The sequence below is a fragment of the Anguilla rostrata genome, chromosome 13 (assembly GCF_018555375.3).
Source record: "Anguilla rostrata isolate EN2019 chromosome 13, ASM1855537v3, whole genome shotgun sequence".
Lineage (NCBI taxonomy): Eukaryota > Metazoa > Chordata > Actinopteri > Anguilliformes > Anguillidae > Anguilla > Anguilla rostrata.
In genome coordinates this window covers 32,287,897-32,304,555 of record NC_057945.1, presented here as the reverse complement: position 1 = coordinate 32,304,555, position 16,659 = coordinate 32,287,897, and the positions used below count along the sequence as shown (strand labels likewise).

The 16,659-nt window shown below is 48.1% G+C and overlaps 1 protein-coding gene across 1 annotated transcript in view; it reads right to left on the bottom strand.

Annotated features, from left to right (window-relative positions):
- Positions 1-16,659, bottom strand: part of LOC135237168 (agrin-like) — a 125,617-nt gene that overhangs the window by 55,030 nt on the left and 53,928 nt on the right. The window contains exons 7-8 of the mRNA XM_064303988.1: positions 7,982-8,203; positions 1,076-1,170 (exon numbers count right to left, since the gene is read on the bottom strand). Of these exons, the coding sequence (XP_064160058.1) occupies positions 1,076-1,170; positions 7,982-8,203 (317 nt within the window). The remainder of the gene's footprint in view (positions 1-1,075; positions 1,171-7,981; positions 8,204-16,659) is intronic.

Below are 16,659 nucleotides of genomic sequence, written 5' to 3'. Positions count from 1 at the left end.
CCAGCTGCGTAAAGGGACTGTGTGTAAAACCGTAATCCGCGCGAGAGCGTCCGCTGCATTCTGAGACGCGACGCGGCGACGCACCTTCGTCGCAGTTCCCGCTCCGCGCGACGGCGATCTTCTTCCTCAGCTTGCAGGCGGCGGCGTTCAGCTGGCAGGTGTTGTCGTAGGTGTTGCCGTCGCTGCCGCACACGGGGGCGATGGGCAGCGCGGGGCAGGGCGGGCACTCGCACCTGTTCTGGACGCAGCGGGCGCCCCACGCGCACACCTCGCCGCCACAGCTTCCTGCGGGCGCACGCACGCACACGCACACACACACACACACGGGAACACAGCGTGCGTGACATCATCGCACCGCAACAAACGCTCTATTTTTAGGGCCTACTGACATCATCAAAATGAATTTATATATGAATGCATCACAGGTCAGTAATGAACCCTTTGAAGAGTAAGATTCTTTCTTTCAACGTTCGCAGGCAGTGTTCCAGAACTCCAATGGCTTCAATTACCGGCAGCGATGGTTACATCAGCTTTAGAATGTTCAGGTAAGAACACTGTAATCACATACATCAGACCTTACACCTTAAATATCAAACGATTTAAAATAAGCGCATGTACATCCATTACTTCTCAGGCGCATGGAAAAGTAATAATACAGAGCCACAGACGGGAAGGAACACTCACACCCTGATCTAAATCTCTGATTCATAACAGTGATCTGTTTCTGTGTTTTGCAAGTGACTGATAATGTTTCAGTCATTGTCTGGCCTTCATCTGGTCTTCAAGCAAAGGCCAGATTATTGGTCGAAATGCTGCGCGAACAACATCCAGTAGACATTTTCTTCTTATCTGTCCGTAAATGACGACATTTTGAGAAGCCTCGAAACAGACGACAGACAGGCGGGAAACGGGCGGGGCGAAGCAGGTTTGAGACGAGGCACGACGCGGTGCCTCGGGACGGGGGGACAGCACGGCGGACACGGACGCGGATCACGCACTTGCCGGGCAAGGCAGGCCAGCCGCGCAGGCACACGTTCGCGGCACTGTGTGTGGTGTGGCCGTCGCTGCCGCACACGGGCTGCTGGGAGTCCACGCACTCGGTCGGGCACACGCACCGCCCCGTCTGCCCGTCACAGATCGCCCCGAACGAGCAGTTCCGGCAGGTCTCCGCTGGAGGAGGGGGGAGGAGGGCGCGCGGAGAGTCAGGGCTCAGGAGTTAGGAGTCACAGCCCTGTTCATGCACACACACTCAACTGCTAGTAATGCCTTACCCAACAATGCTTTCAACCATTCAGAGAACATTTATTTTCATTCTTACTTACTTATCTTGGTTTGGTTGACTCTTACTCTTCCCTGTAGCACTCCTGTGTTTCATCTCACTGCTGTTGCTGCTAAAACACCTGAATTTCCCTCCGGGGATCAATAAAGGTCTGTTTGTCTGTCTGTCTGTCTGTCTGTCTGTCTGTCTATGAAGTGGCATTCACATAGCAATAAAAAAATTGCTCTTTTATATACCTACAAAAAATAGGACAGTGTGGCACAGCCACTGGAATCTGAACATGAGATGGACCGTGAGGGGGTTGGTTTGAATCCCTAATGGGGTACTACAGTTGCAGTGCTTAAGTGCATGAGTACATATCCTGCTATATAAATGACCAGTATGAAAAATGTATGCCGTGCAAGTCCTTTCTGATAAGGGCAAGTGCCAAGTGGATAAAGATTTCTTCCCCGCAATAAAAACAATTCAATAACGCACAGCAGCCTGATCTGTAAATAATCTGGTTTCACAAAACAATCGATTCTTAAGTCAAGGGCTGGCGATGGAAGACCGCGCAGCATATTTATTTGGGTGAAATTCTGTATTTTTTGTTATTCAGTTTTTTTTATGTCAGTAGACGCTGTATCCTGCCGCGTTTATGGACCCTTCGGCCGTCTGGTGCACGGAGGTTGATTTCTGTTGAACAGCCTCCCTTATTAAACAATACAATTTACCCAGCATGCACTGTGAAAAACACTCCACTCAGTGTGGCTTGCCCTTTCGTGCAGGGTAATCACAAAGCTGACTGTCTGCGCGCTGTTGACTGTGTAGTACATTAGTTCAAACTTAGTTCAGAGAGAGATTAATGGGGGGGGGGGGGACAACAAACTTTAGTGCTGGACGTCTACTGAAAGTGCTGAGCGATTTCCTCTGCCCTTACTCCCAAATCTTCCACCTTCCGTCTACACTGAATGACATTTTCAGGGCCTTCACTCATCGAGCGGATGACGAGCCGAGACATAAAAGGCTCTGATAAACATGTAGCCATCGCTCAAGATGACTCACGAGGCAAATTAAATTCCCTTCTGAGAGAGGCCCGATCGCTACGGCGACGACAGCACCTTGAGCGCCGCAGCCATCGTATTCAATTAGAATGCGGGGCAATAACAACCATGGATTTACTGCTAATGGAAAGCATCCATCTCCCCCCCCCACCCACCCACCCACCCCCCCTTGGTATTATTAGCCTGTTTATTATGCATTAATAAACTGCCAGTGTCTCCAGGCCTCGACTTACAGCCGTTTGCGCCAGGAAGGTGACACCCGCGCGCTTAAATCCAGCAGGAGCCAATAGGAGGCCACCGGTGACAGCCCCCACGTTGGGGCGGGGTTATAAATAAAGAGAGAGTCCTGGCTCATCTGCCCCGGGTCTGATTAAAGCCCTAGTTTTCCCCCTCCTGACACCTGTTCAGAAAGCTTTTTCAGGCAAGTCGAGCATCTGGAGAAATATGGCTGTGTACAAGCGGTGAGCAGCCCCGGCATGGAAACTGCACCGGGGGGGGGGGGAGTTAAACAAGGTCTCCAGGGAACATTTGAGCGGGAACCATGGAAGACCAGCTCACAGATGTAGGAGACACGGGACTGTATGGTTTGCGGATTGCGAATGCGCCAAACTCACACCAAAAAATCGCAGCAAAAAGGGTGACGTATCTCCCTTGCTTTTCCACTAGAGAAGGCTTTTGCACTGATACGTGTTCAATAAATGGCACATGGACAAAAATAATTCAATGATAGAGCACATAATAACATGTACTGGGCCACCGTTTGAGGGCTGGTCACAACGAATGTAGCTACCAATTAAGCAGGCTGTAGGCGAGAAACCAAAAATACACTCCAGCCCCCTCCCCGGAACCACAATTCCTAATTTCTCCTTATCAGTCCAGAGAGATCACCCTAAAGTCGCCCTAAGTCCATAAATGAAACACAAACCAATGACTCACCATAAACACTAACTTTAGGACAAGTGTAGGATATTAATTTTTAATTAAATAAATAAATTTGCTAATATTTAGCAAAGCAGCTAAATGATAGCTTAGCCACAGCTTCCTGTTTTTTTTTTTTTAGTGGAGTACAGGTTATGCTCCAATGTGAGGTACCAGACCACAAAAACACAGACTAACCATATGCACATCATTAACTGAAAATAAATAATGGAAAAAAAAGAAAGATAAAATGAAATGATTTATTTTTAATGTGATCATCGCTGTATTATTCATATATGCACTCGACCCTCTTCCCTTTCCTTTCGCCCTTGTCCGTGCCCCTTATTCCACCTCCCCCCTCTCTTGCTGTTGTGAGAGACTGTTTCCCTACTAAGTACAATTTCCACCACCTGTGAGAGCCCTCCCCCCCAAATGACTTATCGCTTCCACTCGCTAGCCCGCGCATAAAGCTAGCATGGATTTGCCTTTCAAAGCGAGCGATATCCTCTCTCCGCGGCTGCATTCGTAATTCCGACAAGCCAGACAAGGTCAGCTGCCATTCAAACGCGGCGGGGAAATAAGAATAACGACAAACGTATCTCTCCCATCTCGGCCGCGCGGCGAAGATAACCGCCCCCTTTTTCTATTGCCTCTCTGACGTCGCGGGAGTGAACGGGAGAGGCGCACGATCGCACGCGCGGGAGCGTTGGTGAGCACACGCGCACGTGCGCTCAAACACGAACGAGAGCGCACACGCGGGCAGGGGCTCGGACGGGACGCCCCGGTTCTCTTTCATTCGCCGCGGCGGCTCTGGAAACGGACGCAGGAGCGAGGCGCAGGCCGTGAAAGGGGATCGCACCACGGCAGAGTCTGGACTCACGGGCGCATGGAACCACAGACGGCTGCGGGCTCTCACGGGTTCGACATGCTGGGGACAGGGCTTTATTTCCATGGGCCCACGATGCTCGCTTCCACAGCATACCGCCGGGGGCCATTTTGTATTTTTTATTTTGAATAACGAGGATTTATCATCCTCCAGCAGGACACCCGGGGGTCTAGCCTCCCCAGGGATGTTTTTTTTGCTCAAACTGCTTACCGAACTGAAATTCACCTGCCGCCTCCCCTCACATTTATGATTTAAAAATATGTAAATCTGTACATCACAAGGGTGGGGGAGGCATCACGATGGGAGAAGAACAACAGGAAATGTAATCCCACCGCACTCACCGCCAGCCCCCACACCCTTTTAAATTGGGCAAAGCGTTGCTTGATTATGATTGCACTGAGCTGATATTAAGCCTTTCTGCAAAATTCCCCGGAGTCATTTAGATAAAAGGCCTGTGGGGAGCAAGGCTATCTGTGATAATGGCCCCTGGGCCCTTAAAGGTGAACAAACACACACACACACACACACACACACGCACACACACAAACAACCATTCACCTACACGCACACACACCATCCCCTGCTCAAATATTCAGCAGGCTGTTCAACAACCCCCAACATCTACATACAGAACACAAAGCTGCTCTCTCTCTGGTCTCACAAAGCCGCCCCATGCAGGAGGAGACGCAGGAGAGCGCCCGTCTAAGTGGCTGTCTGGGCGGAAATTGAGTTTGAAGTGGAGAGACACGGCAGAGAAAGAAGAAAATCGATGTTATCTCATGTACACCTACAGGAATCACCTTGAGCCCTGGACATACACCTTAACCTATTCTAACATCAACAACAACAACTAAAAAAAGAAAAGCGCCCTGATTTTGATAGAGAGGTACAGACGGATCGCGTCCCTGGCAGCTAGCATGAGCAGCATCTGCAGTACATCAGGCCTGACAGCGCTGACTGACGGGAGCCATGATTCACAGCCCTCTGCAGTCAATCATCTCGCATCGCGTTTTAAAGCCAAGGAGAAAAATCGCATTTGACTTTTATCCCTGACGGGAACGCGAGGCTTCATGATACGCGTAATGGGCGGAGCCACACAGTCTGCTTCCTGTCACTTCCTGTCACGATCAAGTCGATGTGTCCTGATAAGCAACGGTGTGCTCACTGGCTATGGTCAACGACTGAGTGCAGCTTCGTTGCGCTAGCTCCAACCAACATAACACACGGTCGTGTCTAGCTGTACGCAATGCACACATGTATACACACATACATTACAAACACATTAACAATTATTTATTTGAGGTCACAGTTAAACAACAACGAGCCCCAAATGTGCATGTATGTATTAGACCTTGGAAGTACCCAGTGTCAATGTCGGACCCACAAATCATCACCATTCAAAGGGCTAGGCCAGTGTGGCTGAGAGATAAAACACAGAGAGGAGGAACTAGGGTAGCCATTTGAGGTATAAATCTGTGTGTTTGTGTGTGTGTGTGTGTGTGCGCGTGCGTGTGCGTGTGTGTGTGTGCGCGTGTGTGTGTCTGTATGCATGTCAATAGGGGTGTCCAGGGAAACCCTGGCATTCCTCATACTCATCGGATTCCATACCTTAAAAACGGCTTAATACACCTACAGGCACTATGCAGAGCATTCTGGGAAAGCAATAATAGAATAAAGTGGAAGTTAGAGTGTCTCAGCTGGCTTTGTAACTTGGTTTCATTTTTGCCTGATCTACATTCTCCGCAAAGTGCCACACAAACATTTCCATAATACCCAAATCATTCATTTATTTTGTGCCTAACTCATGAACCTTTGTCCTCAGATTAGATGTTGAGTACTTGTAATTTAATACATCTCTTCATTTTAATTTGTACGTATTCAGTGATTTAATTTATAATTGATATCTTTGCTAATAACTAGCAGATTAAATCAAACAAATTTGTATAAGTGAGGTGCTTTAACTGTTGAGTGCTCAGTTTGTGTTCAGTTTTCAGAGTGCCAAACATTAAACAAGGGTGTTATTGTAGCTGTTAAAACTGCTGGATTCAGAAACTAAACATATTTTACTTAATCCTCACTTTCTCCAACAACACAAATCATTGTTTTCACACGGACTGAATGACTTCATAATCACTCAATTTACACAAGTACCTCAAAGCTGTTATTCATGGCTATGAGATTGGCTCTAGATTGAGAGGCTGCCCATGATTGCTCAGACAGAACTGTACCCTCAACTGTGCCAAGGGGTGCAGAAAACATTAGTCCGAACGCCTGGCACTACCACTTTCATCTCCTGGACTACCAGACGGTGATACACAAAGCCTGGGGTTCTATCAGTAAATTCTATTGGCCCTGGGTGAACACAGCTTACAAAACAAAACCTGATTGGCTGAGATTACTAGTCATTTCTGTTGGGTGAGCTTCATTTGGCCCTCAACTGATTAGATAATTAGATGGGAGTTTGGTACAGTACAAAGGATCTTTACATTTTTTTTTTTACAAAGGACACTGATTAGGATTTTGACAGGATAGCCAAGCTGGATTTTCTGAAATTTCCATTCTTAACAAATGTAGTCTTACTGGAACGCATGGCAGCAGTAGTCCATGTGCGTGACTATCTTTCTTGGTGTAGCCTACAAATTCATTATCACATTATCATCATTATTAGCATTAAGGCAAAGGTGAGAGGAACCACAGACACCTCACCACATGAATATGTATAATGTGCTATTTTCCCAGACTAATAGGAATTATTTTAGTTAATGCTATCTAGATATACAGTATAGGCCTTGCAAATGGCTGGTGAAATTGCTAGTCTGATAACATCTTAGTGAGCTGCCTTATATGTTAATTTTAGCAGATGGTAGTTTCTGCTAAGAAAATCGTGATCCAAGTGACTGGTTATTCCTCCAATCATGCATTACCTGGCCAGAACAGAAAGTCAGCCAATCATTAAAACCGTTTTTTAGTTTTTAATAGTACTGTCAAAAACAATAAAATATAGGAGAATAAAGATTTTGCTCGCAAACTGACAAGTGGGACATACGTTTGTGAGTCCTACAATACTCAGAAAATGAAAGATATTTTGCAGTGAGTATGTAGTGAGTTTGTGACCTCATTTTCTGTAGAAATGGTACAGACATACACATGAATAGTGAAGGATATCAGTACGCACCTTACCTACAAAAAATATATTTAGTCCAGAAGACTATTACATGGATTCATAAGCTATTTCGTTTTATTTCCGTCTATTCTGTTTGCCAAAGATTGATATTTGAAAAGTTTTGAAAGATATTCTTCACTCAGTGATAAATCAAATTCACAGTCCATTTCCATTTCAAACATCCACATTGTTTTCATCAACAGCAACAAGATTAGGTGCATTAGCAGCGATGTTGGGAAATACACTGATATTATTGTAACGGTTGAACACATGAATGCCCACACGCCCACACCCACACACACATAACCACACACACCTACACAAACACACACACACATCCACACAACCACAAACACCCACACACCAGCAACCACACACACCCACAAACACACACACCCACACAACCACAAACACACACCCACACACACACACACACTCACCCGCCCACACCAACACAAACACACACCCACCCGCCCACACCAACACAAACACACACCCACACACTAAAATACACACACCCACCCACCTACCCCACCCACGCACACACACACAGACCCACCCACCTACCCCCCCCCATGCACACGCACACGCGCGCACACACACACACACACACACACACACACACACACACACACACACCCACACACACACACACACACACACACACACACACACACAGCGCCTGAGCTCACCGCACGGGCCTCTGTGCTGGATGTGGATCTCCTTCTGCAGGGCGCAGCCCATGGCCTTCATCTCGCACTGGCTGCCGTAGGTCTGGCCGTCGCTGCCGCACACAGGGTCCCCCGTCTGGGCACAGGCGCCCGGGCACTCGCACACCGGCTCCCCGTCCTGCACCACGCACACCGCCCCAAACTCACAGCTCTTGTCCCGGCACGGACTGGGCACGTGCAGATCTGTGTGGGGAAAGGGGGGGGGGAGACAGAGTTTTAGGATGAGGAAACAAAGCCACTGTTGGGGTGGAGGGAGGAGGGCAGAGCTTCAAACATGGGGGGTGGGGGGGTTGTTAGTGTCAGCTTGGTTTAGGGTTGTTAAATGGAACAAAGCTCATAGGGTACCTCAAGTTCAGGCAAGCTTACAGTCCCTGCAATGACGTGCACAGCTGGTCTGTCTGTGTTGCTTTCTTTCTTTACCTGAACATCACTGGCCACTGCTTTAGGCCTATCTCTGCTGTTACATTACACATAAATATACACACATACTTACATATATTTGCTGTACATTAGCATACATGCTATACTATACATACTGTATGTAATATACACAGTGAGTAGATCAGAAGAACATATGTAAAGTTACATGAAACAAACACAAAAATATGCATTATGTGCAGGCACACACACACATAGACACACACACATATGCACACAGAGTGCAGTCCGTAAATATACGGACAGTTTTGGCTCTGTACTTCAGCACATTGGATTTTTACATGTTCCATAAAAAGGGCTGTAACTCCTACACGGATCACCTGATATGGCAGTAAATACCCTCAAATCAAAGATGGCCGTCTGCACTTTAGCCTCAAATTCATGTGCTGCAGTACAGAGCCATAACAACAAAAAAATGTGTCACAGTCCCAGTACCTATGCATTTTTAACTATATATATATATAGCCAGAAATATGCATCTACATCAGGTGAAGGAGGCTTGAAAATTCTTCCCGCTTCCCGGCTTCTGGGTGATTAAATGACACGTGCCCCGCCCACCCTCCAAATTAAACACAGAGATTTGCATCTCGTTGTGAGAAACGGCACACAACCCCCACACTCCCCTGCCCCCCCCCCCCCAAAGGCTTCTCCTGGCAGAAGAAGAGAGAAAAAGGCATCAGAAAGGAGAGCAGAAAGAAGAGAGAGATCTGCTTAATAATTCAGCAAGCAGAGCCGCTGCGTGGAGGCAGATGTAAAATATGAAATATGAACTTCAGAAGACTGTCGTTTTTTTCCGCCCCTTTTTTCTTTTTTTTTTTTCCAGTCGCGCCAGAGTATCTTCATTAAGTGGGGCCGTCCCTGAGCCGGGGGTATCTGGGTCACCCGGCAACGCCAGGCGAGGGAGAGCCGCGCGGATGAAGAGAGGGTGAAAATGTGAGGATCTTTCCTTTTGCGAGCAGCTCTCCTGAGACAAGTATACTTGGCTGTGATTAACCATGCGTTTCTTCAGCTGGGGGCGGGGGGCGGGGGCTCACAAGCTAAAATGGAAGGCCTTGAAGAGGGGGAGGGAGAGGGGGAGGGAGGGAGAGAGAGAGAGAGAAAGTGAGAGACAGAGAAAGAGACAGAGAGAGAGAGAGACGGAGACAGAGAGAGAGGAGAAAAAAATACTAACAACCAAAAAATATTGAGAGAGGGGGGAAAAAATGTTCAAAAGCTCAGCATTGTGTGAACTGTCAAAAATGCAGCATGTCAGCAGTTTCAAAGTTAGACTTGAGGGTAGATGATGATGAGGTCATTAGAAGCACTCCCTCTTTCTGGGAAAGAATGTGGAGGGGTGCAAGTGAGGGAAGAAGATCCCCACCTTGGCGCGGGGTGATATTTGGAGTTCTAGGTCCCATGGCTTTCTGGGTCTGCCGCTTATTTTGGGTCCTGGTTCCAGAAACCCAGCTGCTCCATGACAATTTTATAAGCCGTGCCAAGCCGCATTTCACACAGCTTTACAGAATCGGGTGAATAATGCTTCCCAAAAGATTATCCTCTCTCTCTCTCTCGCCTTTCCTCTGTCTCCCTCTCCCTCCCTCCCTCCCTCCCCACTCTCTCCTCTTTCTCTTTCTCCTTTACGCCCCTATTCGTTCTCCCGCCTCTCTGCCGCGATGGCGAAGGCGAACGACCCGAAGTGAGAGGGTCTGCCCCAAAAAGCAGACTCACAAAGGTCTACAGTACAGGAACAAAGATAACAGGGTTCCCTTGAACAAAAGCACATCAAACAAGCTTTTTACACAGACCATTAAGTACGCACATATGTGCGAAGGGGCCCAGACCGTCATAGGAAGACACTGGCAGTGCAGAGAAGAATGCACGTCAACACTACATAACATTACATTACGGGCATTAGCTGTTATCCAGAGCGACTTACGCAACCGTTTACATAGCATTCACATTGCATCCATTTACACAGCTGCACCTATACTGAAGCAATGCCTTGCTCGAGGGTACAACAGCAATGTCCTACCCGGGAATCGATCCTGTGACCTTTAGGTTACAAGACCAGCTCCTTACCCATTGTACTACACCTCCGCCCCTTACATAAGTGAGCCGTCTGCAGGTCAATACTGTGCAGCGAGAGCCACGCAGAATCCTGCCAATCACACTTCTATCACACCCCTCACAGGAGATCTTAAGGAGCCAGAGGCAGGGTTACTGCTGAAGAAAGCACTCAGCAGAAAGCTCACAGTAAAGACCTGACAACCGGTACTTTCTAATGTGTACCGATTTAACCACCCGGGGTGAGGGACACAGGCAGGGGGTGGTCACTGAATTTCAAAACCACCCCCCCCCCCCCCTCCTCCCTCCCTCCCTCCCATGTAACCGCTCAGCACTGCGAACGAACGCAACCTAAATCAGCCCCTGCTACCCTGTGTGTGTTCGGCGGTGCCCTCGACAGGCGCAAACACGCGCCCACGCACGTCCAGCGAGCGAACGCGGGCGAGCTCACCGGGAGCGCTCTGACGAGAGGCGAGAACTAAATAACAATAATTACAGCCGGAGCAGCGCTCAGCGGAGGCCGCGCCCCCGTCGCCCTCGGCGATTTGCGGCTTCGAGCCCCCCGAATCTGAGTCCTTTCCTCTTCCTCGTCCTCCGGGCAATCAGGGCAACCCGAATCACATCCCGCGCCCCTCCATCAGGCCGTACCCGGGACGCGTACAAGCCGTGTTATTCAAGAGGTCCCGTGCGGGGCACAAAGTATCCCATCTCGGTAATGGGAGCGTTTCTACTCGAGCGATTGATTTTTTTTATTTTTTTTTAGTTGAGGGGGGATAAAGGCAGAAACGATTGGCCTCGGTTTGGCTGGCAGATACGAGTAAGCGGTGGAACTGTGCCCAATTTGAACCAGCTTCAAAGAGAGCACCCCAAGCCCCCCCCATCCCTCCGTCCCTCTCCCCCCAATCTTTTCCCCATGCTGGTATGTTCGGCAGAGTAAACTTATCTGGACAAGCCTGTCAGGGAACACATGCGTATGCACAGACAGGCTGGGGGGGCGGGGGGAGGGGGGGGGTGCTCGATTACCCCACATCCCAGAGTCTGCTTCCCAAAACATCAAAACATAACCGCTGCCCCCCCCCCCCCCCCCTGCCATCTGGACCCCTTTCCCCTTCAGCTTCATGAAAAGACTTCTTTTTTAAAAACAACTTATTAGTCCGATTCCCCCACCCCAACCAAAAACACATAAATAAATAAATAATGACAGCCGAGCACAAGAGAGGCAATCTCCCGAGCAGCCATGATTAGACTCCTTAAAGTTCCGCGAGGGCTCGGGCGCCTCGCTAAATGAGACTATTCATGCCGTCTCCCAGAAGAAGAGGAGAAGCACGCGCGCGCTTTTTTAAAACGCCGCAGGAAATATTCTGAAAGGGGATAAAAGCAGCCGGAGAGCCCCGATCTGCCCGAAGCGCTGGCGCTGGAAGAACACAGGGCCGTCAGGCAGCTGCGCAGCGCTGCAAGGCAGGGCCTGGGAGTGATGTCACAGAAAATACACTCCAAGAAAACAATCAAGGTTTTGTTCTCTAAAAGAACCTTTAAATAAATACATCTCAAGAGAACCGTTTTCGGTTAATTCTTTGGAAGATTTCTAATAGGAAAAGGATCATAAAAACCCCCAAAAGCGCTTAAATAAAAATGACGGAATGGGGGGGGGGATTGGGGTGGGGAGAGGGGTGTCGCCCAAGCAGGATGTTAGCAGCTGAGCTAATTCCGTGATTGGCTGAGAGATTACAGAGGCTGCCAGTCTGACAGGAACGCTCGGCGGGGGGGGGGGGGGGGGGGGGGGGGGACGCAGACGGCTCCCCCGGTGTGGCACAGATGGGCCCCCCCGTCGCCCCTCTGTCAGCAGCAGCGCCTGGCGCGCGCAGCGTCCCAGCCCAGCGGCGGCGGCGCCGCGGATCAGCATCGCCACGGTGAACCGCCGCGCGCTCCACCCTCCCCGCCGTTTAATTAGAGCTGAACCGCTGCGGATCGCAGCCCCTGTCGGTTCCCCTTGAGTGCTTTTTTCTTTTCTTTTTTTTTTTGTTTCTTTCTGTTGGCGGTGCAACGTATCAGGAGCCCGCAGACGCCGGTATCGCTGAGCTGGGGAGGGGGGCGGAGTGGGGGGCTGGGGGGTGTTCTTGAGGACAGCCCGCACCCCTCTCACTTTGGGAGATCCCTCCATGGCCCAGTGCCCTGGGAGGGGGATTTCTGATTGAACCAGGCTCTTCATTTTTCCCTGTATATTGCCTGTGCAGGTAGGACTGGATGGACCTCTGAATAGGGATGCACCGCTGCCCCTTTCAGACCCAGTGTGCCCCAAAATTCAGTGGTGAAATCCTCTGCCCTGTGATACCCTGAGAAGCAAAACTCACAACTTCTGCATTTATTTCATATGATTTTTAAAGCAGAAATAGAACAATATTAGAAAAATGTCATTCAATGAGTCAAGTCCCCCTATTCTAATTACAAATGACCATCAGTTGTTTAAAATTTCACAGGGTTACCATATTACTCTAATTATTTATGAGTGGAAAGTAGCGCGTGTCAGGACATTGGTTATATCCTTTGGAAACATTTGTAGAGTCTACATTATGAGCTAAAAATACAAGACAAGAAAACGGGAGATGAGCACCTGAGACAACCGAGTATGACAGCCAAGAACGCCACAGTATTGTGAGGACAAAAGAAAAGGAAAAAAATCAATTAGAGCTATTGCAGAAAGTTTCTCCTTCAGAAACAAACTACTGAATGACTTAGGGATCGCCAGCAATCGGGCGGCCTGTGGAAGAGACATCATAAAGAGATGACGGGATGATAATAAGTTGTGAAAGGAAATGATCATTTGTCAGCTGGAGTAATTGGCAAATATCACAGGACACTGTGCAGAGAAGACAGAGAGAGACAGGCAAATTACAGAGGGCACTCTGCCAGGTGTAAAAACAGAAAGGTGAGACTGGAATTTGCTAATAAAAAGATGAGACAAAGATAAACCTTTCACCAGAGTGATGGAATAGATGAACATGTAGAGGCAGTGTGATGTGTGGCTGCATCTGGGACCAGTGCAATGGTCTTCACCAGTGATGGCAGCAACAAAATGACAGCTGAGGTCGAGCACAGATTGGGCGACTAGGCCTGGCTCGCGGTTGGCTTTCCAACTGATCCCAAAGGTGTTGGATGGGGTTGAGGTCAGGGCTCTGTGACCTCGCTGTGTGCCTGGGGGATATGTCATGCTGAAAAAGGACCTTCCCCAAACTCTTTCCACAAAGTTGGAAGGACAGAATAGTCTAGAATGTCACTGCATTAAGATTTTCCTTCATTGGAACTACGGGGCCTAGCCCAAACCATGAAAAATGGCCCCAGACCAAGGAGTAGTGTATTTTACTGTTATATTTCTGTTTGGGGCTTAAACTAAACAGTGGAAACTGCCATGAATTCAATCAGACTGACTTTAGGACCCCTGTATGGCTACTTCTACTCCCAATACTACAATTACCACTACTAATAATAACATTTACAGTAACGAACTAGAAGAAGACAACCATTAAACCCGTAGCATAAAGGATAGCACAGTCCAGGGTTGTGGTGCCATTTGCAGAATGGTGAGAAGATTCAGTAACATTTCATAAAGATAGCGCCTCAGGCACTAAACACCAAACACACTATTGCAACAGTCTTGCTACACCTATCCCCCCCCCCCCCCCACCCCCAAAACAACCACCAACCCCCACTCTGCAACTCACTTCTGTGCACGGCAGGGATGCCAGCATCAGTCTTCATTAATGACCTGAACACACTGCCGAGAAATCACACAAACCGGCACATCAATTCTTCGGTTATTTTGGGGTGACTGCCGGGATCCGAAAACCAGTGAAGAGAGAGAGGCCCTCACATATAGTTCCTGTACTGTCAGCTGGGAGCATGCCATCTTTGATTCTGGGGGATTGTTTTGCTTTTTATTTTTAGTACCTTAAATGCATCTGGTTGCCGCGTTTGGGTCACGAGTGGCTAATGCTGTCACACAAAAGTAAAGACTCTCTGAAAGGTTATTCCACATTTGCAGGCCATTATTCTGTCCACCTGTTCCTTCAAATTCTCCGAATTGCCAGTGCTGTTAGATTAGGTCACAGCACGATCGTTTCATACACTGTATATATTTATAATGAGCAGGAATTTAATTTTTATCTAACGTGGCTGTCTGGATGTTCCTGCCCGCTCCCCACCCCCACCCCCCCCCTTCACACCTCTCAGCTGGCTGTTCCAATTATAACTGTTACATTCTTACAAGCTGTTAATTATTCTTAATCAGACACATTTAATATCTAATTACGGAAGATTTACTCTCTTAAGGCCATATTATGTCAAAAAATAGCTAGAAACGTCATAATGAATGAATGTCCCATATTCACAGTCTAGGACTTTAATCAGTCAAATCAGTCTTCAGACAAGTGCTTCCATTTTCCAGAATGTTCTTGAGGCAAATCATTTTTTTCGAAAGGAATTAGACTTCTTAAACGCTTAAATTATTGACTGGCTGGTTGATATTTATGGGGCTGTAAAATTTTAACGATGCTCCCAACAACCTAATTGATTGAGAGATTGGCTGGAAAACAAAAACAAAAACGAAAATATAAAGGAAAAGAACAGAGGTATTTACTGCACACCTTCAGCTGAAGCAGGCCATCTAGTGCATGCACATCTGTGGTGTTCATAGCAAACGTAAGACCTGCGCTTATCTGTTTCTACCAATAATGTGGGGGACTGTTGCAATTTTCATTTGTGCTACAATGTAAATGAGGCCGGTTTCCCCATTGGTGTTAGTATTGGCCAATATGACCAGGCAAACATACATTCCTGATATCGGTCCAGAATTTCCATACCATGAATTCCTCACTGGAATTCAGTAACGAGGGACAAGAACGCAACATTGAACACACAAGCATGCTTGTGCTAACTAGAGCAGAATGAGACTATTCTAAAAGGTGTTTGGTGCCTGTAATGCCTGTAATGGTGGGGGTAGGGAGGGGGGGAGGGGGGCATGCCCTGTAATCCAAAACGCGCATGCAGATATCCAGAGCCTGGATCTTCTTCACAGAACACTGAGAGTCCCTTTCTCCACCTCCGCTAAGCAAACAGCGCTGATAAGGCTAGACGCACAGCATTTGATGTTTAATTAAAACCAAGCAGTGCTATCAGAGCCGTTTGCAGAGTCGTATAAATGCGAGTAGTTATTTAGTTATTTTTTAAATAACAGTGAGGAGCTTGCCAAGGGCTGAATTCTGAAGGAACCTAAACAGTCACTGAGTCAAAAATAATGATTTATTTTTCGGGGAAATTTATGCACCTGCGCTAGGACTAGGAAGCCATGCTAATGAGGCATATGGCAGTACAGTGATAAACTAGAGAATGCAAACTCCACCCTGATGTGGCTTTGCAAACTTCCACACAGTATCCTCAACTACTAACTGCTGACAGAGGCAGAGAGAGAGACAATGCACTTGCAGTTTGCCAGTATACTGGCAAATTCTTAAATTAAATTGTTTCTAAATTTCATTTCGCTAACAAAATAGAAGTCAGTCTTAGAAGTCTTAAGGGTGCATTTGCTGTCTGGCAGGGCTTCAGGTAGAAGCAGAGGGAGCAGGTGAGGGTGCACCCTCCCAAGCTGTTATCGGAGGCTTCCAAACGCACTGATGGCTTTTCCACCTTAATCCTCAATCACACCTTCTCTGACCTCTCTGCTTCCCCCCCCACACACTTTTCTCCCTCCCTTGGAGGTCAAGGAGACTGAGTTGATCACAGGACCTCCGGTGACCCTTGACCCTTAGGTATGAAGGTCAGAGTTTGACCTCTCCCCGCTCAGCTCGAATGCCGGGTCCGGTACCGGACCTGAGCAGACGCCGTGCAGACAAAGACTGACTGAATGATGCACTGGAACAGGAAGAGCACCTTTAGAGACAGGAAAGACAGAGAGAAAGATAGAGAGCGCAGAGCTATGCGTAGCAGCACTTAGGGGGCGGACTGGTGACGTGGGAGCAGGGAGCGCGAATGAAACAACTCATCGGTGCGTCACGTGTCCCAGGTTATGGAAGAGGATGTAGACGTGTTTCTATGACTGGCACAGCGTGAAATGTCAGCCCATCGGTGACATTTAACCATCCAGACACGCAAACGCAGCACCTGTC